Source organism: Synchiropus splendidus, chromosome 4 (assembly GCF_027744825.2).
Source record: "Synchiropus splendidus isolate RoL2022-P1 chromosome 4, RoL_Sspl_1.0, whole genome shotgun sequence".
Classification (NCBI taxonomy): Eukaryota; Metazoa; Chordata; class Actinopteri; order Syngnathiformes; family Callionymidae; genus Synchiropus; species Synchiropus splendidus.
In genome coordinates this window covers 9,570,366-9,593,038 of record NC_071337.1, presented here as the reverse complement: position 1 = coordinate 9,593,038, position 22,673 = coordinate 9,570,366, and the positions used below count along the sequence as shown (strand labels likewise).

The window sequence follows — 22,673 nt, the reverse complement described above, 5'->3', positions numbered from 1 at the left end:
TTAGAGGCGGTGCGTCCTGTGTTTCCATTTTCAACTTCATTGCATTTTGATTTGAATTTCGGAAAAGTTTTGCAGGAATTCCATGAAACTCAGAGAGTCAGAATTGAAACAGAAAGAGACATTTTCAGAGGAAAGTTCAGAAGTGTGGTTTATAATATAGATTTAGAACGAGCGGTTTGTTTGTTGACTCTTTTAGATCCGAACAAATTGTAAAAATTAAAAAAAAAACTGTACTGTAGAAATAGGTTAACTCTGTAAAAAACAGATTGCTTTTTTTTTACATATGTATTTGTTTACTATTATTGTTACAATTAATTATTACAAAAAACGATCATACACAACTAGCAACCTCGTTTTCTCAAAGATGCTTTAGTTAAAAGAAAAAATTGTTCTTATTTTCCCCCTCGCCAAATATACGGGAAATACCGTAACTCGGTGTTTTGAATTCTCCTCAGTACCACTGCTGCTCTGCATCCGGGGAGTTGAGCATCACTCCAGGAAGCAGCGTAGCTCCGTCAGTGCTTTCACAACAACAGGGGACGGAGACACTAACACCGCCTTCTCCGAGGACCCTTCCCATATCCCCCTTCGCGAATACATTTAACGGGTACTGCTTCTGGTTCACCATAAAATCTTGGTGTTGTTGTGTTGTTCTAGCTGCATGCTACTGTTTTCATGGCGATAATGACACGGCATGACATGGCCTGCTCCGATGCTAATGTTAGCTGCTTAGCCGCCGACAATGCGATTAGTGAAATGGACCGTGGGCTCCAAATCGTGTCTGAACATGCTGTGACGAGTGACAACATTTTGATGTTCTATATTGTCATGTGAGCCAGTTTCTACACCTCTCTGGCTCATATTCATCTCTTGTACATTCTGTGTGGATGTAATGTCATTCGCTGTTTATCAGTGGTGTTTTATTATTTATATTGATGCAGAAAATGTGTGATTGTGATGGGATGTTTTCGGCTTCGCACTCAGTTTGTGCTCAGGAGAGTCTCGCCCTTGTTGATCTTGAAAACTTTATCTGTTGTGCTTTTGCTCAACTATAATTTAACCACCTACCTAAAACTCATCTTTGTACCCCACTGCAAAATGTCTTTGAAGGATCCATAACAAGGAGAAAATGCATCACAGCCTTTGTTTTTCTTATGATCTCTGTTGGTTGAAATGGCTGACTTTGTAGTTGTTTTTACTGATCAAGATTGCTATTTTGCATCGGGGGGGGGGAAGGTCCTGCTTGTACTTGCCACCGCTCAGATGAATAGTCCTGGGATAAATTGCGCTTATGTTAGGTTACTGATATTGATGTGAAGACCATGTTTTACTGCTACTCTGTTAAAATTCTGTTTGTGCAGTTGATTGTACATTGCAATTGGCAATGTTTCTATTGACTGATGTATTGATGATGGAGTTTGCATGAAATTTGCATGTTTTCTTCAGGAGGTGCGGCCAAGGCAGGAAGAAAATAAAACAAGAAACATCAAAAATCTATGATCACATTTAAAAGAATGATGGTTATAAAAACTACCTATTTGATTTTCTCCCCCCCACAGACAAATGAAGTGACCCACAGAGAAAAATGTCATCGTTCCAGGTGGTGGACTCCTCGCCTGGCAGCAGTGTCAGTATCATGGAGAAGTCCAACTTTGCCCACGTCATCTTCCAGAATGTGGAGAAAAGCTTCCTTCCTCAGGCGCCACTGGAGTGTCATTACACACTGACCTCCTATATTATACCCAACCCCAAAGACTGGGTGGGCATATTCAAGGTAAAATACCCTTAAATATGCAGCACAATTACATTCATTTGATTAATTTGAAATATTAGTTTGTTCAGGTGCTTATTCGTGGGTGGCTCAAACAATAGTGATATCATGTGTGATAAGAAATGTGAGATTGATTCAGGTCTTTATAAAGGTCTTATTCATGCTGGAACTGTTTGCACTCTTCAGCCACGAGGCTGCTCGCTGCTGTTCTTCATTAGAATGGCCTGCTCCACCAGCAAGTGGCCTAAGGATCTGGGGATTTCATCCTGGTCCCTAATGCTACTCAGGTTACCACCGAATGGCATATGGATGCCTAAGCATCCCTCTAGGAATACTCCTCCCAAGAATGACTCAACACATACTAGCAGTGCAGCTTGTGGTGAGTGCAATAGTGGGGCTCAAAAAATGGAAACACTAGCAAAACTCAGCGAAGGAAGTCTTTGTGGTCTGATATTTGTCAGTGACGGTTTGCTTGTGCTCTCAAGTTTCAAAAACCACCAGACAGCTGAATCCATCTTTGGCTTCTTCATCACTTATCTTCATTGTTTGCATTGCACGGTCAAAAACATTAATGACTGCAGTAAATGATATTACACAATGTAGTGCTGATCTCAGAAACTGGGTATCTGGATTTGCAGCATAAAGCAGATTTAGACCAACATAATAAAAGGAGAAGTCAAAAGCTGAATTGTTGAGCAGCACTTGTGTCACAAAAAAATGACACACTGACCGACATAAGCGTTTTTAATGTCAGCCAAACTACATATATGACATATATATATAGTACAAAAAACAGTGCTAAATAAGAAGTGAACTCCTCCTGACAGCAGTAGTCTGATAAACTGCCTTGTCGTCATTCGGGGCCACTCCCTTGACAATGAAAAATAGACTAGAGCCAACCATCCACCAGATTCACCGTCACTTTTACAGTGTGGTAAATCATCCATGCTACGAACAAATGTGGACAGAGACAGTTATAATGCATGGTATGTTCATTAGAAATTATATAAAGATCGTGATGCAGAAAGATTGTCAAACGATCTGTAAGTGAATTCCTGAATACCTTTGTTGTGACTCAGTTGAAAGACAAGATGCATGTAAAAAAAAGTGTGTCTTTATTTCACATCGTTTCTTCCTTCTGCATGTGGATCTAAAAGTGCTTCAACAAAATATACAATTTGAATCCACAAGGTTGCGATTTGAGATTAACTGAAACTGAGTGCGGTAAATACTGTAACTGAATTAGTATTGCAGCTCCCAGTGAACAACAGTTTTTTTTAGCAATTTGCAGGAGTGAGGGCACAGAACCTTTGTAAACATTAGCCCCATTATGTATTTAAAATTATATTAAGTCTAACTGTATATGATCTGAAGTTGACTGTTTTGTTTAGTGTACTCTCATAGAAATAAATGACTTTTCCTGTTCAAATTTTGAAATAAATTAGCTATTTTAGTTTTAATTAATTGCTCGTAGGTTTACGGTCGACCCTTTAACAAGTACACCTGTATCTTCAGTGATGCAACAATTCTTCACTACAGTCCTCACCGCATGCTTTGTTGTGGTTGCTGGGCCGCCAGAAAAAGGAAGCCTGTTACATGGTGGGCCGGCTGTCGTCGGTTCCCGCTGAGGGGCAAACATTTGGTGCTCTTTAAGACCCACAGTGATTCTTATTAAAACCTGTTCTCCACACACACTTGTACACTAGCCTGTCTTTCCGTCCGTGAGTCCTCTGCTTCCTGCTAACCGCTCTTTCATCCAGGCCATCAAATCTCACACGTAATTAACAGGAAATGCGAACCAGGAAACTTAATGTCTCGTAAAAGTCCAAGGACAAACACTTTATCATTTGTCTAAGAAGCTACTTCAAATCCGCCCGCTCAATTAAAAAGTAGTAAAGTAGTTGGTTTTATTTGGAAAAAGTCGATTGGAAAACGTAAGAGTTGTAATCCACGCTAATGAAACCTGTTTGATGGTTTGTGCTTTATGTTGAGAAACAAGCAAGGCTGCTGCTGCGCTTCTGATCTACTGTACACATCCGTTTCTGTAGGAGCGCAGCCGCATTGGAGATGAATTTTTGCTGCCTTATTTGACCCCCTGTAAACATGCTTTTCAGTCAAAGCTAAATCAAATAATTAATCATCTTAAAATCTGGGAGTTCATTCACTTAATTTCTGCTTGCTTATATTTAATGTAAATCTGACTATATTTTAAATCAAAATGCTTTTACATCATTGAAAAAGTGAGGTCACATGTTCTCTGTCGTGAGGGGCCGTAAAATATTATGAAACTATATTGATTATTAAAAAGTGTTTTTTGCGGATTATTATTTGTGATCATTTTATGATAATAAAATAAGTAAATATCACAGGGAAAAATAAAGATTCAGTAAATATAAATGCCATGGCATGTCATTCTGTTGGTGGGGAAACAAGTCTAAATACAAAAAATACACTTTCAAAAATCTTATTTAGTAAAGAGAAATAATGTTTGCATCTTTATTGTCCACCCTTTGCGATTGAGAAATATTACAATTCTTCATACAGTGCATCACATTTTAGGGATTTAGTAGCAGACAAAATAAACCAACCACTCTGCCAATTGTTACATTACCAACTTGCACAGAGTATAACATGGAAAAGAAATAATAGGAACATTTTACCGTAGTTTTTGGATGGTGTGCTTATGGAGGACCGTCCTCATTAGTATATCTTGAAGTTAGCTAGGTAGTTTGTGTCTGTAGGCGTTTTCAAAGGCATTGTCAGATAATGACATTATGGGCCCTTATACACAGGACTTATATTATGACCACCTGCTTAGGTACATGTGGGTACCCCCTTTGCTGCTCCATTGAGGTGTTCCTGGTTTTATGATGCCAGGTCCGTTTAGTAGTGGTCATTGTAACTGCGTTGGTTTTGCTCACAGCATTATTCAATTAATCCTGCCTGGAATACATGGCTAGGTACTGGCCACTGCGAACCCTGTGGCAAATGTAGTACAGTAGTGAAGTCACTCAGTCAGAATGTATTTTTATAATTTCATTATAATTGTCCTAAATATTTGTAATATTTTAAATAAATGTATTTCAGTGGTGTGTGTTCCAGGCTGACTTGGCATTTTCTTTGACTCAATGTGAAACTCAACGGAACATTTAACTTGTGCACACACTCCCCCTAGTGGATGAAGGGACTAACTGTGAGTCAACTTGGGCAAGCTTGCACTTGAGGGCTGGCGTTGTTTTAAGTATTAGCGCTCATTCTGGACAAGTAATAAAGCTTGTTAAAGCACAATAACAATTTAACATTGCATGTGTTTGTTCTGTGAAAGTTTGATTTACCTTGGGTGTCATGCGGTAAACACACTCAAATACCCAGTGGAGGCTTTTGGTCGTGGCATGTTTGTCGGGCTGTCCGGGAGAAACCCGCTGTCTAAGTGTATAATTACAGTGTCATCACCCTGTTCCCTCACACCTCGGCTGGATGACTGATTGATGCCTCGCCTGTGATTATTTTATAACATCACTCCTGTGTAGGAATGCCTACCTGGACCGGACCAACTGTCAGTCAAGCTCACTCTGCAATTAGGCCCATTATTTATGTCTTCTCTTCACCCGAGTGAACACACGTGAGGCAAACACAAGCAGAGAGCGAGGTGGAGTCTGTCACGGTGTTGCTGACTCTCTCACTCAGGGGTGGAAAGAATGTTCTCTCCGCTGAGTTCCATGTTCACCTATTACCATTGTAATTGCGTAGTAAACCAAAAACAGGCAATTATGACTCAGACCGAAGCATCATCTGACTTGAGCATTTGACGAATGTTCCAGTGGAACTGTTTATTTACAGTTTCCAGTGTAAACATCTGATTGGTTGAAGAAGCTTGGCCAATCATTTTTAATATCTTAAGACTCACTTCTATAATATCTTTTGTGTATAATAAACTGTCACTGAGAAAATGCTTTGTGCTTCCTATAATCATCTGCCACTTCTAAAATAATTATATCATAGCTGAGATTCTTGAAAATTGGAAATGTATAGGGTTCCTTGAGTGCCACGGGTAGAGCAGCATAAATCGTGTGACGTCATTAAAATGCTTGCCACATGCTTGTTGAAACCCACTGTGTATGCATGTGCGTGAGCAGGCCTGACAGCGAGAGTGTGTGGGGTTTTTTTGGGGTCGACAGATTTACGACTCTGGACCTGAGTTATGATCTTCACAAATTCCCTTTCATCAGCTGTCACCTACCAACATGAGAAATCCCTGGAATTGCATCTCTCCGGTCATTTAGTGTCAAATTTTCACCTTTTTTTTTTTTTTTTTTTTTTTTCAACTGCACAGCAGGTTGTTTTTGACGTCGTGCTATAATTCGGTGCATGTGTGTGAAGGTACACACCCTTGCCCTGGTGCTCCTGTCTCACACCTTTAATGGTGCTCTGCTTTGAGCCTAAAATATGCAGAACCCTTGTGGAAAAAAAGGGGGGTGGGATGAGGACCTTTTTTTCTCTAGGGAATCTCCTGTTGATACCTTAAATCTTTGTGTGTTTTGCTTTTAAGCCAAACATTTGTGATACTTCCTCAGGTGGGTTGGAGCACAGCCCGGGATTATTACACCTTCTTGTGGTCTCCAATGCCTGAAAATTACCAACCAGGAAGTACTGTGCACAGGACGGTGATTTTCCAAGGTACATCACAAACACACTCTCAACACCTCCCTGACGAAGACACCTCCAATGCTACTCCTTTAACAGGCATATAAGAACCAGTGCTTTTATTTAATAAGGGAACACAACCACAAACTGCGGCCTCAGGCCTGAACACCTCAACCACCACACACACACTCACACTCATTGGAAGCTGCTAAATTCTTTTACTGGACCTGGAGTGGTCAAATATTAAGCAGTGACAACACGCTGTGTTATGTCTGGTGACAGTAAAAAGGTGGACTCCTTATCCCAAGGTGAATATGTGTTGACAGAGTTAAGTTTAAGAACTTGTATTGAACTGCAGTTTGAGCTGAGGTTTTACTAAACAAAACAATGATGTACAATGAGCACTGCCTACTTTGTATGAGGCTTTTATAAAATTGCTCCAGTTCAGTCAGGTTTGCTGTCCTTGTAATTTGTGACACTTGTTGTGACAAAATGAGGAGATCAAGTTTGCTTTTTTTTAGAAGATGTTTGATTGAAAACATTTCAACATTCATACACATTTTCATCCCTTTTTTCACTGAGCATATTGTCTGTTGCTTTTATCAATTTGTAGTAGTGGTGTAAGAAAATATCAATATACTCCAATATCGCAATACTTGATTTCATGATATTGTGTTGATATTTTTGCTGATTTATCGCGATACTTGTTTGTATGATTAGTCTTGATATTTTAAGTTGTCTATATCAGTATTTAATACATAGACACTTGGATATGATGCTGCATTTGTCACGTGTTTATTACTACAAGTTTTCATTTTGCACACTGGTGTTTTTTGTTGACTGTGGGAGCAATTCATTCCTCTGTTGGACTGAGAAGTTTAACTGAAAATCCTACTGGATTGACTGTATTGCAATATATCGCAATGTGTCATATCCACACTCCTGTATCAGGATATGTATCGTATCGCAAGATAACTGCCCATACACAGCTTTAATTTGGAGGCTAGTGTCGGAATGGTGACACCTTTTTGTTTGTCCTCTTGATGGATTGGTCTGCTATGCCACACAGTGGCTTCTGGTGCGGGGGAGGAGGAATCGCTGCAAGAACCCTGACTTCCGATCTAATGTTCTTTGCTGACATATACCCAAATAACAACTGTCAAGCAAGTCAAGACTTACGACTACATGCATAAATTATTGCATCATGTGATCAATGTGGTCAATGGCTCATAAATTTGTGGGTTTTTGTCAAGTCAGGTGATTGTAATTGCTTTTATGTTTTGATTTTTGTCTTAAATCCTCCTCTGTCTTGAATCATTATGTGTTTCACATGTATAAACCAAAATTATTATTCAATTAAAATGTCCTCTATTTGCAGGCTACTATGTTCCTAAATCCGATGGAGAGTTCTACCAGTTCTGTTATGTCACACATTCTGGTGATATCAGAGGAGCTAGCACACCCTTCCAGTTCAGATCTGCCACGCCCACAGAAGACCTGCTGACTGTTACGGAAGACGAGGGCAACTCTGACATCCTGGTGGTCACCACAAAGACGGGCCTACTGGAGGTGGGACAAATGTTTGCAAGCAAAATACCAGTTCTCCCTTCAAATGTTGCGAGTCACTATGATTATTCAGTGAGTTGAATGGATATTTCTGCCTGTGTTACATGAGCAGAGGTTCACCGACAAGCAGCTTGTGTCCACACGGCTGCGATTTGATTGACAGCAGCTGTGTGCTCGCATTCCGTCTGACGCAAATTTAATGAGATGAAAGCGTAACCTGACTCTGTTCCAACAAACCAGGGTTTTTTAATGCCCTCACTTGCTTTGCCATCTACTTGTCAATCACTATCCATGTCGTGGGAACAGCGCAAGCAGAGAATTCTTTAGAATATTTTGGGAAAAATGTGTGAGCATTTTGCTGTTAAGTAACACAACAAAGGACCCAGAGGAATGCTGTTGAAACAGTGTAAAATAATAGGGCACATCCCATTACAGAAGCTATGAAATTATAGGTCATGTAATGCTAAAATGAATAGTCTCTGACACTACGCTTTGGAAAAGCAGTTCATCAAAATGAACTGAGAACACTGATGCTAAAACAGCGGCAGTGTGGTGATTCACAAGGATTTTATTTATGGTACTTTTATTTGTTGTCTTTTCTGTGAAGCCATCTGTTTAAAATAAATGCAATCCACACATCATTGTGAGTTCTCGTTGCACAAGGATGAAATGTTCCAACGCTTCTTTGACAGAGAGTGGAGGAGGCTCAACTGGAGCGACGGGAGCTGCTGAAAGCAATGCGCCTCCTTCAGGAAGAGAAGCAGCAGCTACAGGAGGAGCAGAAGCGTCTGGCCAGAGAGAGGGAGCAGGAGAGGGAGACATGCTGCCTGCTCCGGACGCACAATCAGGTTTGTCCAGCAGTTCAAGCTAAAAAATAAGAATTAATTGACCCTGTTAATTTCATCATCTTTTTGGCTAAATCAGAAATTTTCTATAAGTCAAGGTTTCAGGTATATATTGCCTTAAATTATGGCCTCAACAGAACGTTAAAACACAATACAAATTTACCACCACACACTTGAATATAGAAGAAAATAATCATATATTCACCTCATGTTATAAATATGTTTGTTGCTTTATGAAAATACAATTAATGAGTTAGTCATATTATTATTTATTTGTTTATAATGTCCCTAACTATTGAAAAGTAGTTAGAGACATTATTGGTTATCACTAGAGCTACATTATGTATGAATTTTTTATTGATATTTTTTATTAGGGCTTGGACTTAAGTACGTTCATTTTGATTGATTAATCCCAAAATATTTCTTCATCCAAATAACAGATAAAAAAAGCTTTTAACAAAAGTGTGTATGTATTTTCTTTCTTTCTTTTTTTAAGCTCAAAAATGTTTCATATTTGTAATAGTTGTGGTTGATTGATCGTAACGTAGTTTTAAAATGAGTTGACTTATTTTAAACTGGACAATACTGTTTTGTTTTGTTTTTCTCAAAACGTGGCTTGGTAGAGTTGGAACCTGCATGTGGTTTTGAACTGTTGTGTACATAGCAGGAGACAGTTGCATGTCACTGATCACAGGTCTGCCAAACTTCAAAGGAAGGAATATATGAATAATAATGTGTATATGTGCTCAACAATGAGCTGTGGCGTGTGTGTGTCTCTGTATGTTTCACTCCTTTCTCTGGCTGCTGTAATGACATGACTCAGTTGGTCGGGAACAGAATTGGGGACTTGACGGAGTTTTCTCCAGCATCTGGCGTCAGGGCCGGTGCCATCTTAACCACACAGTGAACAAACATGACGTCAAACAACATACACACTCACACAGCAGCCTCCCCCCCTCACTCTCGCCCTCACAGTCAGGTTCTACACCACAGGGCCCCTCTAATGTGCATTCACACATGCGCCCGCGTGCACACGCTCACAAACACAAACACACTCATTATGCCACCCGCTTGCAAACGCTTTTAGTCTGTGTGTGGAATGAGAGGAGGGTAGTCCGCAAAACCGCTTTTCTGAAAAAAAGAGCCCTGCCCAGCCTCAGGGACAAACACCACTCAGTCACGCGATTCAGTGGCCGCTGTTTTCTCACTGTGTTTCCTGTCTATCAATATCTTCCCGTCTGGAGTCTGGCACTTGATTTAGACGGGATCTACACTTCATTTGACACATCAAGTTTCATTTAAAACCAGTTAAACAATCGACGCAGACGTTCTGAGACGTGCTTTGTTTCCTCTCTGCTCAAAATCTGTAGCTCTTTTTACATGAACGTTCATTGGGCTCCCACAGTGCGAGGCCAGAGGAAAACTGAGCTCTATCTAGTCTCTTATCGCCCTCTAGTGCAGCTTCAAGGTTAGGACCCAAACCTGCTTTGAGTTAGTCCCGAGCTCTTTTTATGGACAAAATAAATTACATGGTAATACACAGACACACACACGCACACACAGTTGAGTTATAACCATGCTGCTTTTCACTCACCAAGCATGTCCTGCTGCAGATATACGACTTGTTGAGTAGGTGTGTGTTTGTCATGCTCTTTTACAGTAGCTGCATTAGCGGGTGCCTGATCAACGTTTCCCTTCAGTTTAACATGAAAACTTAAGTACATATTTGGTGGCTGCTAATTTTATGACGGCAATTTTTATAAGGTCTTTACGTGCTGCTAAAGTGCTTCCCAACCATAAAGTCATACAGCGATCGGCACAAAGTCAAGGCCAGAGGGAGACATGCCCCGGGCGTCGATAGCTGTATGTTCAGGATTGATCGACATGAAGTGTTCTTCTTAAATATGCAACTGCCTGACTGTTACTTTGTGTCACGCTGCAAATAGATCAGCGGGTGTGTGCAGTGACAGGTTTTTATGTCAACAAAAACTTGCACAAGCTAATTTCATTTGGCTTGATAGTGATCAACAGCAAGTTTTAACTTGAAACATCCTCAGCTCGGCTTTGTATTGATGTTGCCCCACAGTTAGTTTAGCAAGATTAACTGATATACGGTGTGTATAAACTGTCACTGGAATTAGTATTTTTGCTTGAAAGTAAACATTTAAAAACATAATTTGATGATTTCACTATTCATATATTTAGGTTTAGGTTCTTTATTCCCCGAGTGATGACACCAATTCAGTTTTATGGGGTTCATTTGTTATTTTTATCATTTAAACACTTGAGTTTACTAAAAACATTATCACTATTTTCAGTTGTTACTGGTCTGATTTTGTTAATGAAAGTGCTTAATATTTGGGTTAACATTCTCCTGGTAGGTGTTTGAGTATCTATTTTTTTAAAAATTGCAACGCTTATCCAAGACATTCCTGGGCCAGAGTTGTGTCAAACATATCAGCAGAGGTGGGTACAGATGTTAACAACTGCACTCAAGTGAAGTTACTGTCTTTTTAAATGCAGATTACTCAATGAGAATTGAAAGACCACTCAAGTACTCAGTTTTATCATTTAAAATAATTGGCACTAAAGCAGTTAGTAAGGAGAACAGTGTATAACATGTCTGTGTAACTTCGTGATGCATTTAGCCCCACTGTCAAACACCGAAAATGATTGACCATGACAACATTGAACATGTGCAGGTGTAGCTTACGTCACATTTTCTAAGGTTAGTTGAATGACAGGCTGAAGCTGTCTAAGTATACTGTGTAGTACATTAATTTCAGCCTGGGACAACATGGACCTGATGTGTTCAATTTCCTCAGACCAACCAGCACATGTAAGCCATCATTAATCCTGGGACAATGGTGACACAATCGCAACTGTGATTCGGGTCTTGCCGGTGTTGTTGAGAAAAAAAAATGTCTTCAGGAAAGCTCGTTTCAGTAGCATATTCAATATGTTATACAAGTACTTGTAATGCAGCAACTCACACAACCCAAACATCCGTGACTCTAGAAATAGAGAGCTTTACTTTCAAGCTCTGCAACAATGCCAGGGCTCTTCCCAGCGCTTTATTTTGATTCCTGGTCCTGAGAGTTGTTGTTGTGTTATCTGTGTCAATATGTAGTCATGTGTTCCTATAGCAATGGAGGTGACAACACGAACAAAACCTAGGATATTTACTGTAAAGCAGGACTAAGACTGCAACATTTGGCAAAACAAAATTGCAATATCTTCAGATGAGTATTAAATTTGCTGAAAGATAGAAAAGGAAAGCAGAAGTACTGAGTGACTGATCCTTATGAACTTTTATGCCCACTTAATGGAGTGGAAGTAAATATTGTTCAGCCCACGGCACATTTAACACTTCAGTTCAGATTGAGCTTCACACCTCTATTTCAAGGACTTAAAGAGGATTTGAAAATATGAAATAAAAATTTTGAAAATAAAACTTGATAATAAAGAAATAAGAATAAAACTGATTCGACAAATCGAAGTCAGTTCCTGTCTATAGTGCTTTTGAGTTTGATGAACTGACACTGCCAGCAAAGACAGTTGCAGAATAACTTGGCTGTGATTTACGTTTCTTCCGGAATGGTAAACATTAATGCAGATTAGTCTTCCAGCCTGTCGTTTCTCCTCCCTATTTCAGCACATTAGAGAATTACAAGCAACTGAAAATATGCTTAGACGTGCACAGGGTGCTGACACGTTTACAGCCATGATGCCAAGCCAACACATGGCGATATCAGGAGAGAGAATAGATGCCAAAGTAATGCTCCATGAACGACATCTCAATTGATGAAGAAGTAAAAATAACTTATATGATCATTTAATTACCCAAAATGTAGAGAAACGAAAAAATAATGCAACATGGAATGCTTATGTCTAGGAATACATGTTTTCATCATTTAAAAAAAAAAAATATTTGTATCACATTTAAAATTTCAAATTAAATGTGATTGTTTATGCTCCGTGTTGCAATTTCATTTAGTAGCTCTTATCACCTCATGTTGAAACACGATTTGTCCTGTTCTTCGTGGGAGTTTTTCTACGTTGGACCTATTCCCATTCTCATCTGCATTTGTGCTTCATGTATGACAGTCTAGAATGATGAGTAACCACTGAAAACTCCAGCTAATCTATCAACAACTTCTCATAACGCCTCTGGTTCCGGCCAAATCTGTTAGTTTTCGTGGATTAAAACACTAAAAAATAAGTGGAATGAAATCATTTCTTTGTGTGGGTGCACGCATATCAAAAGTTTTAAAACACATTCAATAAAACTTCAGTTCACTTTATTTATTGTCTACTATTTATTGTCTGCTATCCAGTCTAGTCAATCCAACTTGATGCTCTTGCATCATTGTGTTCTATGACGCTCTGTACACAACCAATAAAGTGATGAGTGTTTGCTGACAGATTGAATTCAGTCCAATTTACTGCTTGTTTTATTAACACTACGGCAATAAAAGATAAATATGTAAAACAACTAAGTGGACCTTTGAAACCACAGCTTAATGTCAAAGATGAAATGTTGCTGTCATGTCTTCAAGTGACACGTTAATGGCAGCTGTCATTAATCTTGAAGTTTTGCGTAAGCCTGATGTGCACGCTGCAGAGTGTTTACTCCAGCTGTCTGGCTTTGCCCCGCAGGAGCTGCTGCGCTCATCACAGGGCCTGTCAGAGGAAAGGGAGGAGGTGAGGAAGAGGCTGACGGAGGCCTCAGACCGCGTCCGTCAGCTGGAGGAGGACCTGCTCGGCGTGACTCAGCGAGGCCTGCAGAAGGAAACCGAGCTTGATTGGTGAGTGGAGGATGTGTCACCGCTGTCACCATCAATCACCGGCGCTCCTTCATTTTTCTGAAGAAGCTGACAGCTTAAAACGCTGTGTATAAGGGTTTGATTTCCAACCAACATCTTTGTTTTTACCCACAGTGTTGTTCAGTACTGGGCATAACTAATCATTATCTAAGACACTTTTTTTCCAATTCAAGTTCAGAAACACAAAAATACAATTTGAGTCTTGATTTCTTGAACTGGTGAAATGGATCTGAAGTTGTGGTTTTCAGCCTGCGTGACCGTCTGAAAAAGCTGACAGCAGAGCGCGACAGTCTGGAGAGCCAGCTGAAGAACGAGAAGGACGAGCGAGACCACTACAAGGTGGGTGATCACGTTTCACCTGTTAAGTCTTGTTGGCACTCATTTTTTTTTTGGGACATTTCACACAGGCTCATCTGAGGAACACTGAGTTGGAGAACACTAAGCTCAGTGCTGAGCTGCAGATGCTCAAGGCGGTGGAGCTGAACCGAGAGGTCACCATTGCTCAGTTCCAGGAGGAGCTGGAGAGACTTCGGGCCTGTGTCGTGCAGCGGGACAACCTGGAGAAAGAGTTGCTGGCACACAAAGCAGACAAGGTGGAACATGAATGAGATGGAAACCATATTGTGTTGGTAGATGATCGCAGCAGAGACCCACTGCGTTTGTCCGCATCCCTCCAGGCAGAGCTGGCTCGTGTGCGCGAGCAGCTCCGTCAGGCTGAAGAGCAGTTGCATGCATCCAGACAACAAGCTTCCATGTTGGCCTCAGAGCTCCGGGACTCAGCCAGCGCCAGAGATCAGACGATGAGCGAGCATTACCTGGCCCGCCTGGAAGTGGACAAGCTCCAGCAGAGTTTAGCTGACGCTCAAGCCGAGTGCCAGCGCATGGAGAGCCAGCTTGACCAACTGAGAAGCATCGCCCACAAGGAAGTGGTAAGTGATGAATTTGACTATCTCCTCTACTGACAGTTCAGTCAGTGGTGGGATAAGTTCTTGAGTCACCGTCTCTGTCCCGAGAGGCAGTCGATTATCATTGTTCAGGGCATTTTAAATGACGTAAAAACCAAAGAGCTTCTCTCTGTGGATGTGCTCCAGGGGGTCTGCACCGGTGAGGAATCGTGCACTGGCATCGTAGCAGCATCTGAGACTGAAGCTGAGCTGCAGAGGGAGGTGGAGGAGCTGAAGCTGCGCCTCCATATGGCTGCCGAGCACTACAAAGAAAAGTACCGTGAGTGCCAGCGGCTGCGTAAGCAGGTGGCCAAATTGAACACGCCAGAGTCACAAGTGGTACGTGACTATATTTTGAAGTATTGAATATTAATAGACTACCGCAGGGTGGACTGATCATAAGATGAATGTGAAGTACCTTTGACTGTTTTCAGGAGAATTAAATAAGCATTTCACATAAATTGATTTAGATTACCGTATTTTCCGGACTACAGAGCGCACCGGAATATTAGCCGCACCCATCAAAACTAAGAAGGAAAATGGATTTTTTTCATACATAAGCCGCACCAGTCTATAAGGTCCAGTTATAATTGTTAGCTGTCCTTGTTCAACGTTTAGGAGTCAAAGAGAAATGCATGGACAGAGACAACACTGGAGCCCCTCACCCCCAGCCCAGATTCTCCCACTGCAGGTAACCAGTATATCGTATGACTACACAATACTAAAACCTATTTTAATGTATAATTGTGAGGGGAACTGCATTTCACACAAACTCTATTGCCTCTTGTAGGAAATATTGCAGCCCTTCAAGAAGCCTCCGAATTGACAATCTCCCCTGAGCTCAACAACAGCGTGTACAACGCTCGAACACACACAGCAAATGAGAGCGAGCATACAGTGAGCATCAAGCTAGAAACTGTGATGGAAGAAAACCTTATGGAGGAGAGGGCGATGAGTATCAGTCTTCCAGAGGAGAGCCTGAGGATGTCCAGCTGGGTGGAGGTGGAGAGCCAAAGGTCAATCGCCATAGAGAGCAGCGAAGTAGAAAAGGTGAGCGAAGGTGGCGAAAGGCAGGAGGTGGAGGAAAGCGTGGTGGGGGAGCTGCAGAAAGAGAAGACCAAATCTGTGGTGGAGGAGCTGGCCATGATGGAGGAGAAATGGAAGGAGCAGTGCGCCATCAACGAGACGCTCAAACAGCGGCTGGCGGACGAGGAGGAGAGATTCAGAGTGAGGAAACCACAGACACGTGTACACAAACATGAAGTCTGGTTCCTAAAAACAGCATCTCACATCACAGTAGTGTTGTTCTTCCCCTGGTTTAATACCATTAGAAAAGTGTTTAATAGTTTCAGAGCTGAGATATCGCCACGCTCTCTGCAGCCTCAGAGATCGTAACAACAGGTATGAAGGAGTAAAAAGTGAAAAGGTGATTATTTAGTATTAGATTTCAGGGATTATAGTGAAAGGACAACAAGAGGAGAAGCTGATGTCTTGTACAGCACGTCATCATTCATCAGTCAAAGTAACATCCATCTTTGTCAGCATACTGGTGAGGCCCGAGAGCTCAATATACAGATGTTATATGGTGAGTCAAAATGATCCGTGGGTATGAAAGTGCCTGTCAACTGCATGTTACCTTGGCGCCCCCAGCACATGACAGCTGTCCACTGTAGATTGACACTCAGGACTTCTACTCGCAGTTTCCCGCCAATATGGCATTGTTTTGATTTTGCGTGCTGAATGCGTCGATCTGCGATGTCGTACAACTCTTTCTTCAATCGCTCCTCCCTTGCGTGTGTAGGAACTCAAGTACAATACTGCCTCCTGCTGTCTGCTTTAGCTCATTGCACTATGAGATATGAGATACAGTGGTGCCTCGGTTTTTGGACGTCCCGGACTTCGAACAAATCGGAGTTCGAACAAAAATTTTGAGATTTTTTTGCTTTGGATTCTGAAAAAATTGGAAAAAAACATAACGTGCACGGACCGATCAGCCGACCCACGACGCACTTTGTTATTGTACATAACGCAGCCTCTGTATGCAGACGTGTCCCTAGGTAGTAGCTCGCTCTCGACACCTCCGAGGCTGGAGCAAGCACTCCAGGGTTTGATGTCCTGTTGTCACGAGTCTCGGACAGAGCGTGACTTGGTTTATGACTTTGTCACAGCCAAACTGCACAGACGCGCACATTCAGGGCTGGACACGCACCGGGCACCTCTTCACTTCTGGAGAGACGTCACTCACACGGCAACCCCTCCCACATGCAGCGGCCACACACATAGAGGAACAGCGCACCTGCAGCAGACACTCTGCATTCACTCCTACAAAAGACTATTTTAAGGCTTGGAACGCATTATTTCTTTTTCCATTCATTGTAATGGGAAAAATCGATTCAGAGTTTGAACAAATCGCTTCTTGATCGGCCGTCTGGAACGGATCGCGATGGAGAACCGAGGTACCACTGTACTAGATAAAATGCATGTTGGCACATCACTTTGGATTAAAGAAAAAAAAAGAAATTATAAGATTGACAGATGCTCCCAGTGTCTTGTTTAATAGCATGTAGAAGAAAACATTCAATTCTTTAATTATATTTCTATTATTTAACGCTTACCAAGCCCCTAAAGTAGTGATTCCAAGAAGTGTTTACGTTGAGAGGGTGTGTCGTGTGTTCCCTCCAAATACTTGTTTGCAATTATCCACCAAAGCGTTAAGCAGCATTTCACCTCCCTGTGCAAGTGTTAGCGTTTAAATAAAGCTGTCCTCTGTCTTTGATAGTCTCTTGGTCCTGTGTGCTAACAACAGCCGCGCAGCCTCAGTCTTTACGACTGTTTACCTCGAGCACCCACAGGACAGAGCAGACCAGAGAGAGGGCGGGGGGGTTGCACATATCCACGGCTGCAGACTCCCCACCTGAACTTAACCCGCTCATGCTGCGCCGTAAATCCCTGAGAGAGGAGGGGGAGCAGACAGGGAGAGATGAAAGAGAGTCAAGGCTAAGAGGGAGGCGGCAGGGCGAAGGAGGCAAACACAATTTAGGAGAAAATAAAGTTACGTGGACAGACACAAAGCAGAAATTTTGGAATCTTTTAAATTGAAAGAAAAGCGAGAGGAGAGGGGAACAAGGAAACCACTCCCACAGATGTACTGCCTGAACCCTTCACTGACCTTGTTTTGTTAGAGTTTGGTAGCAATTACTGCAGTCAGTCAATGTGGAAGGTGCAGGTGACGTTCACATGACAAAGACAACTTTTATGTCTATGTCTTTTATGTCTCTTCAAATGTGCTACAAAGGCAAATGAAGAGATTTTTTTAAAATCAGATTTGTTCTTTTGGAGTCAGTAGGTGTCGACGTTTTGAATTAGATTCACATCTGCAGCGATAGTGGTGACATTGAAGGTCAGAAAAACACTGTAAAAAATATATTCACATTTCATTTAGAATTGAGTATCTCCATCCATGTTATTTATTTTACATTTATTTAATTAAATTGTGGTGAACAGAGCATTTAAAACCTTTTATCCTAATGTTTACAGACATATAATTTGAGCCCTTGCAACCTGAAACTGTGACACCAAGTCAGGGGTTGAATGGTGAAGACACTATGGAGACCCATATTAGAGATGACCTTGAGGGTCATGTGGGTGGAGCCTATCCCAGACCAGGACACTTGGGACTGGTCGGCAGTCCATCCCTGGGCACATGCAGACACACGTCTGCAGACAAGGATCTTTAAAATTTAAATTAAATTTAAGTTAAATTTCCTAAAGGGCCACATTATAAACTGTGACTGTTGTGAGGGGCCATCACACCAAAAGAAAGGCGGAACTCTCTACACTACTACTGTTTGTGGACATGAACATGAAAACCTCTCACCGAACAGGGTCACGTATAACCTCACGTCAAACCTCGGTTTAAATTATTTTAAATAATATCTCACAAATTCTGGGAGTCAACACTTTTTGTTACTTCTTAAAAATCGTACTCCAGACATCCAAAACCATTTTCTCAGTCGTCCTCTGTCGTGGGATTCAACCCACATTTGCCTGGGTGCGACCTTTGAACCGCAGAACTCGGCTTTTATTTGCATCCTCACTGTGGTTGTTGTGTCTCCAGGTGCACATGGCGGAGCGAGCCAGCGAGGTAATGGAGCTGAAGCACAACTTGGCTCAAGCCCTGAAGGACAAGGAGCATCTGCAGGAGGTACTGACCCTCGCTGAAGCTCTCCCACCGTGTGGCCCTCAGATCCGTCGTGATAGTTTCAGAAGTTGTTCCAGCACTTGAAACTGTGCCTCTCAACTTCTCCAATTATCCGACTGCTAACTGATGAGCGCTGGTGTTCAGCCCCTCCCCCCGCTCTGTTCTTCCCCACTAATGAAGACATCCACAGCTCGGCGACTCTGGCGCCATTATACAGTGCAAATGCCACGCCACGTGTCTGTTTCACCTTCCCAACCCTGGTTTAAATGTTAAACCTGATAGCAGCGCGCTAATGAAGTCATCAAGGGAGGAGCGAGGGGAGGAGCGGGGGTCTGCGGCGCCGAGTCTGACACCCATTACAGTAATGAGTAGAGTACTAATGCTCCTGCGGCAGGTGCGATCGCGGAGGGCAGTGGAGGGAGGGAAGGAGCTTCACATCCAAGTCGACTCTTTTCATCCTGAGATGAGTTTCTTGTGTCTTTGCTCCTCAGGAGCTGCAGCGCTTGGTCTCCAGGCAGAAGGAGGCGACGGGTGCCGAGTCCAAGAAGCCATTGGTGCTGCGCTACCCGCTTCCGTACCCCCAGCAGCCCTCCCCTCCCCCGCTGGTTCCCCAGAGACCCGCTGAGCTGCAGTTCGGCAACCCTTACTCCACGGACCCGCTGGATGGTGCTGCCCTCGCCTCGCTCTGGAGCCTTCCTCACATGGACCCGGCTCTCATGCTTCTCTTCCACAGACGGAACCGACGTGTCTCTGAGTCCCGAACAGCTGATCCGTCCTCCGCCTGAGGCGCCGCCGTGCGCTCCGCCCTGCGCCCCCCCGGTGACCCCGCCCAACCCTGCAGCTCCTGGTTGGGAGGCAGTGGTGTGCATCCAGCCCTCTCGCACCACCAGCCCCCTGGAGAGCAGCGAGAAGCCAGCAGAGGAGGCCGCCAAGGTAGCTGTCGCTCTGGCTAGCTTCATGAAGAGTGACCCAGCAGCTCTTCTTCCTCCTCTCCTTCTTTATCTCCCTCTGCTCCTCCTCCTCAGCCTCCCCTCTTGCTCCTCCTTGTCCTCCACTGCAGCCCCAAAACCCTTCACTTGTCACTGAATCTTGTCATTGCACTTTGGTGCCGTCTGGTGGCCCCCTGCGTAACTACAGCTATAAAACTTCAGAACTGATCATCAGGCTTTTAGCTAGGATTTTGAAACAGGGTGTCCAAAACTTCAGCCCCAACCCCACACCCTCCCGACACACCATGTCAACGACTGACAAGTAACATCTTGCTTTGTAAAAAACAACACTGTAAACATCTATTTGTACCAAAATAAGTTGATGAACAACAAATAAACAAGCATCTGATTCAAATAACAAACGTTAACAGACATGAACTCAGTAACTGTTGCCACAGTAACACTTGAGATGCAGGAGTCCCCTGTGCAATTGTTTTACTTGGCTGACCCTGATTCATAAAAAAAAATAATAATAAAAATAAAAACATTTTTACAATGATTCTTTCTCTTACTACAAGCCAAGATAATCTTGCAGTATCAGATGTGATGGTTATTCTAAACTTCCACAACCACAACATTCATTCATTCAAACAAAACATACTGTATATAAAGGCTTGTCGCTTGATTAAATCAAACTACTTGAATTTTCGTCCCTGTTAAGCTATTTTGCTCTTATTCTGAAAGGGCTGTGTGTACGTCTGCTTGAGGCTGGGACGCAGCGCTTCCATGCCACGAGTATCGCGACTCGCAAGATTACGGCGGTAAACAAATATGGCAACCGTGATTGCCAAAACACGGTTGCAAAAGGTTTGAGAATCTGTGGATTTGGATCATATTCTGTGAAATTACCGGGCGGAAACACAATTTAGTGTAAACCAATGAGATGACACTAGGAGTTGGGCATTATACAGGCACTACTATAATACATTTAGTGTGTCCTTCTGAGGAAACGGGGGTTGGGTTTTGAGTGCTGGAGGGCCTCCATTTTTTCATGTTTCGCAGTTTAGGGCGACGCGCAAGACGCCCCCTAGCTAATAGCCTGCTGAACATTAATGTCTCAGTGAGGTGTAACAGTCAACATTTTAGCACTGAATCAAACCAAAAACACCAGTGAACCTTTCATCTGCCCCAACACCAGTGAAAAAAACGGGTCCTAATGTGATGATTGGTTGACGTGTGCTCAGGGTTGGGTAGTGCCGTGCAAACACTGGCCACAGTGTCAATCGTATTTTTAGTGATGGCGTGAAAAGGAATTGAAATCAGCTTGTGATGTGTTTGGTCCGGAGATGTCTCTCACGTCCCCCATGTGCCCCTCAGGTGGGGGAGGCTGCCGTGCCATGTTGCGACTACCAAGCCAGTCGCCCCAGTGACACCAGGAGGAGCTTCTGTTTCGACTCCAGGTGCAGAACTGCTCCGCCTCACCTGATGAGAGAGCGACACCTGTCGGGCTCCGCTAGCGAATGCTTGCTGAAGTTTAGACCGTCATGACCCGCCCTCTCTCTCTCCCTCTCTCTCTCTCCGTCAGCAATGGCGATGCCCACAAGCGCTGCCCGCTGTGCTCCGTCATCTTCCCGCCGCACTTTGAGCAGCGCAGCTTCGAGCAGCACGTGGAGAGCCACTGGAAAGTCTGCCCCGTCTGCGCCCAGCAGTTCCCCCTGGACTGCCAGCAGCAGGCCTTCGAGCGACACGTCCTCACGCACTTCGACGGCCACGTGCTCAACTTCGAGCAGATCGAGTGAGACCTCACCGCGCTTTACGCTTCAATGTGTCGCCGGCTAGGTCATTTCTATTGGTTTCACCGTCCACATCAGCACTTTTTACTGCTTGTTTTGCACTTCCTGTTCATCTCACGTCAGTGATGAAGACGGAAAGAGAATTTTTTTTTGTAAGTGTAAATCAGAGTCTTAAAGAGATGATATCTATGATGGATGGAGCTATTTTTTAACTGCTGCTGCTGCCGGAGACGGCAAATCAAAATCAGCACTTTGAGAATGAAGGCTTTACTCTGAATGTAATGTACATACAATCAGTGGAGGAGCTGTGGAGGCGCTTCTCTGGGTGGATATTCTGGTCTGTGGTGAGAACAGGTGGACATGAGACGACACCCCCCGCACCTCTCACCCGCCCACCTTTGGTTTTTAAGTATCGGCTCTGTGTGCAGGTCCATCCATCCATCCATCCACCCGCCTCTGTATCGCTGACTCCTCTGCTCCCGCTAACGCAACCGTGTTTCCAAACTGAAGCTCACGAAACACCCACTAATGTGTAACTGCTGTCTTCATGTGAGAATGTCAGGGTGGAGTGAATAAACGTTCGTCGAAAACCACTGGAACTTTGGGTCTGTTTTTGAAGTTTTCACAGACCAAAGGATGGAACTTTATATTTAGAGTTTTAGATGAATTACTTTGTTTAAGGAGCTCAAGGGAAAAAGAGCATAACTGAAGCTGAAATTGGATCAAGAAATGAGTTGAGAAATACCAAAAATAATGCAGTGTTCTCAGATTGAATCAATAAAGAAGGATGTGAGAAAATTGTAAACAACATTAAGATTATTGTTTGTTAAAAGATGGTGGAAATTTGAAAAAAAAAAGATAAAATAATTTATTTCTATTAGAGGCGGAACTCGATAAAAGAAAAAAAATATGAATGAAATTAATCTATGAATTCACCATTGCTATAATCACGTTTTAGTAATTGACTCCATAATAATTAAATATCGGTTGGATCTACGCACATAAGCTTAAACATGAGGGTGGAAGTGAACACTTGGTTGCGTAGCAATGATCTTTGTTGCATCTCTCTTCCTGAGGTTTTGGAAACATTCATTTTACCTGGAGCTGGTGCAGTGAAAAATATTACCATTTGATATACATTTCATGTGTAGTAT

General features: G+C 42.7%; 1 protein-coding gene across 1 annotated transcript; it reads left to right on the top strand.

Moving 5' to 3' along the window:
* The first annotated feature begins 502 nt into the window (after nt 1-502).
* LOC128758220 (tax1-binding protein 1 homolog A-like) lies at nt 503-22,525 on the top strand. The gene is made up of 17 exons (XM_053864150.1): nt 503-607; nt 1,560-1,774; nt 6,346-6,448; nt 7,794-7,984; nt 8,674-8,829; nt 13,486-13,634; nt 13,901-13,991; nt 14,060-14,245; nt 14,330-14,581; nt 14,744-14,935; nt 15,215-15,287; nt 15,387-15,823; nt 18,714-18,800; nt 19,289-19,463; nt 19,531-19,730; nt 21,104-21,186; nt 21,312-22,525. Exons 2-17 carry the CDS (start codon nt 1,586-1,588, stop codon nt 21,523-21,525), a joined length of 2,778 nt encoding a protein of 925 aa, XP_053720125.1. The 5' UTR covers nt 503-607; nt 1,560-1,585; the 3' UTR covers nt 21,526-22,525.
* The last annotated feature ends 148 nt before the right edge of the window (nt 22,526-22,673 follow it).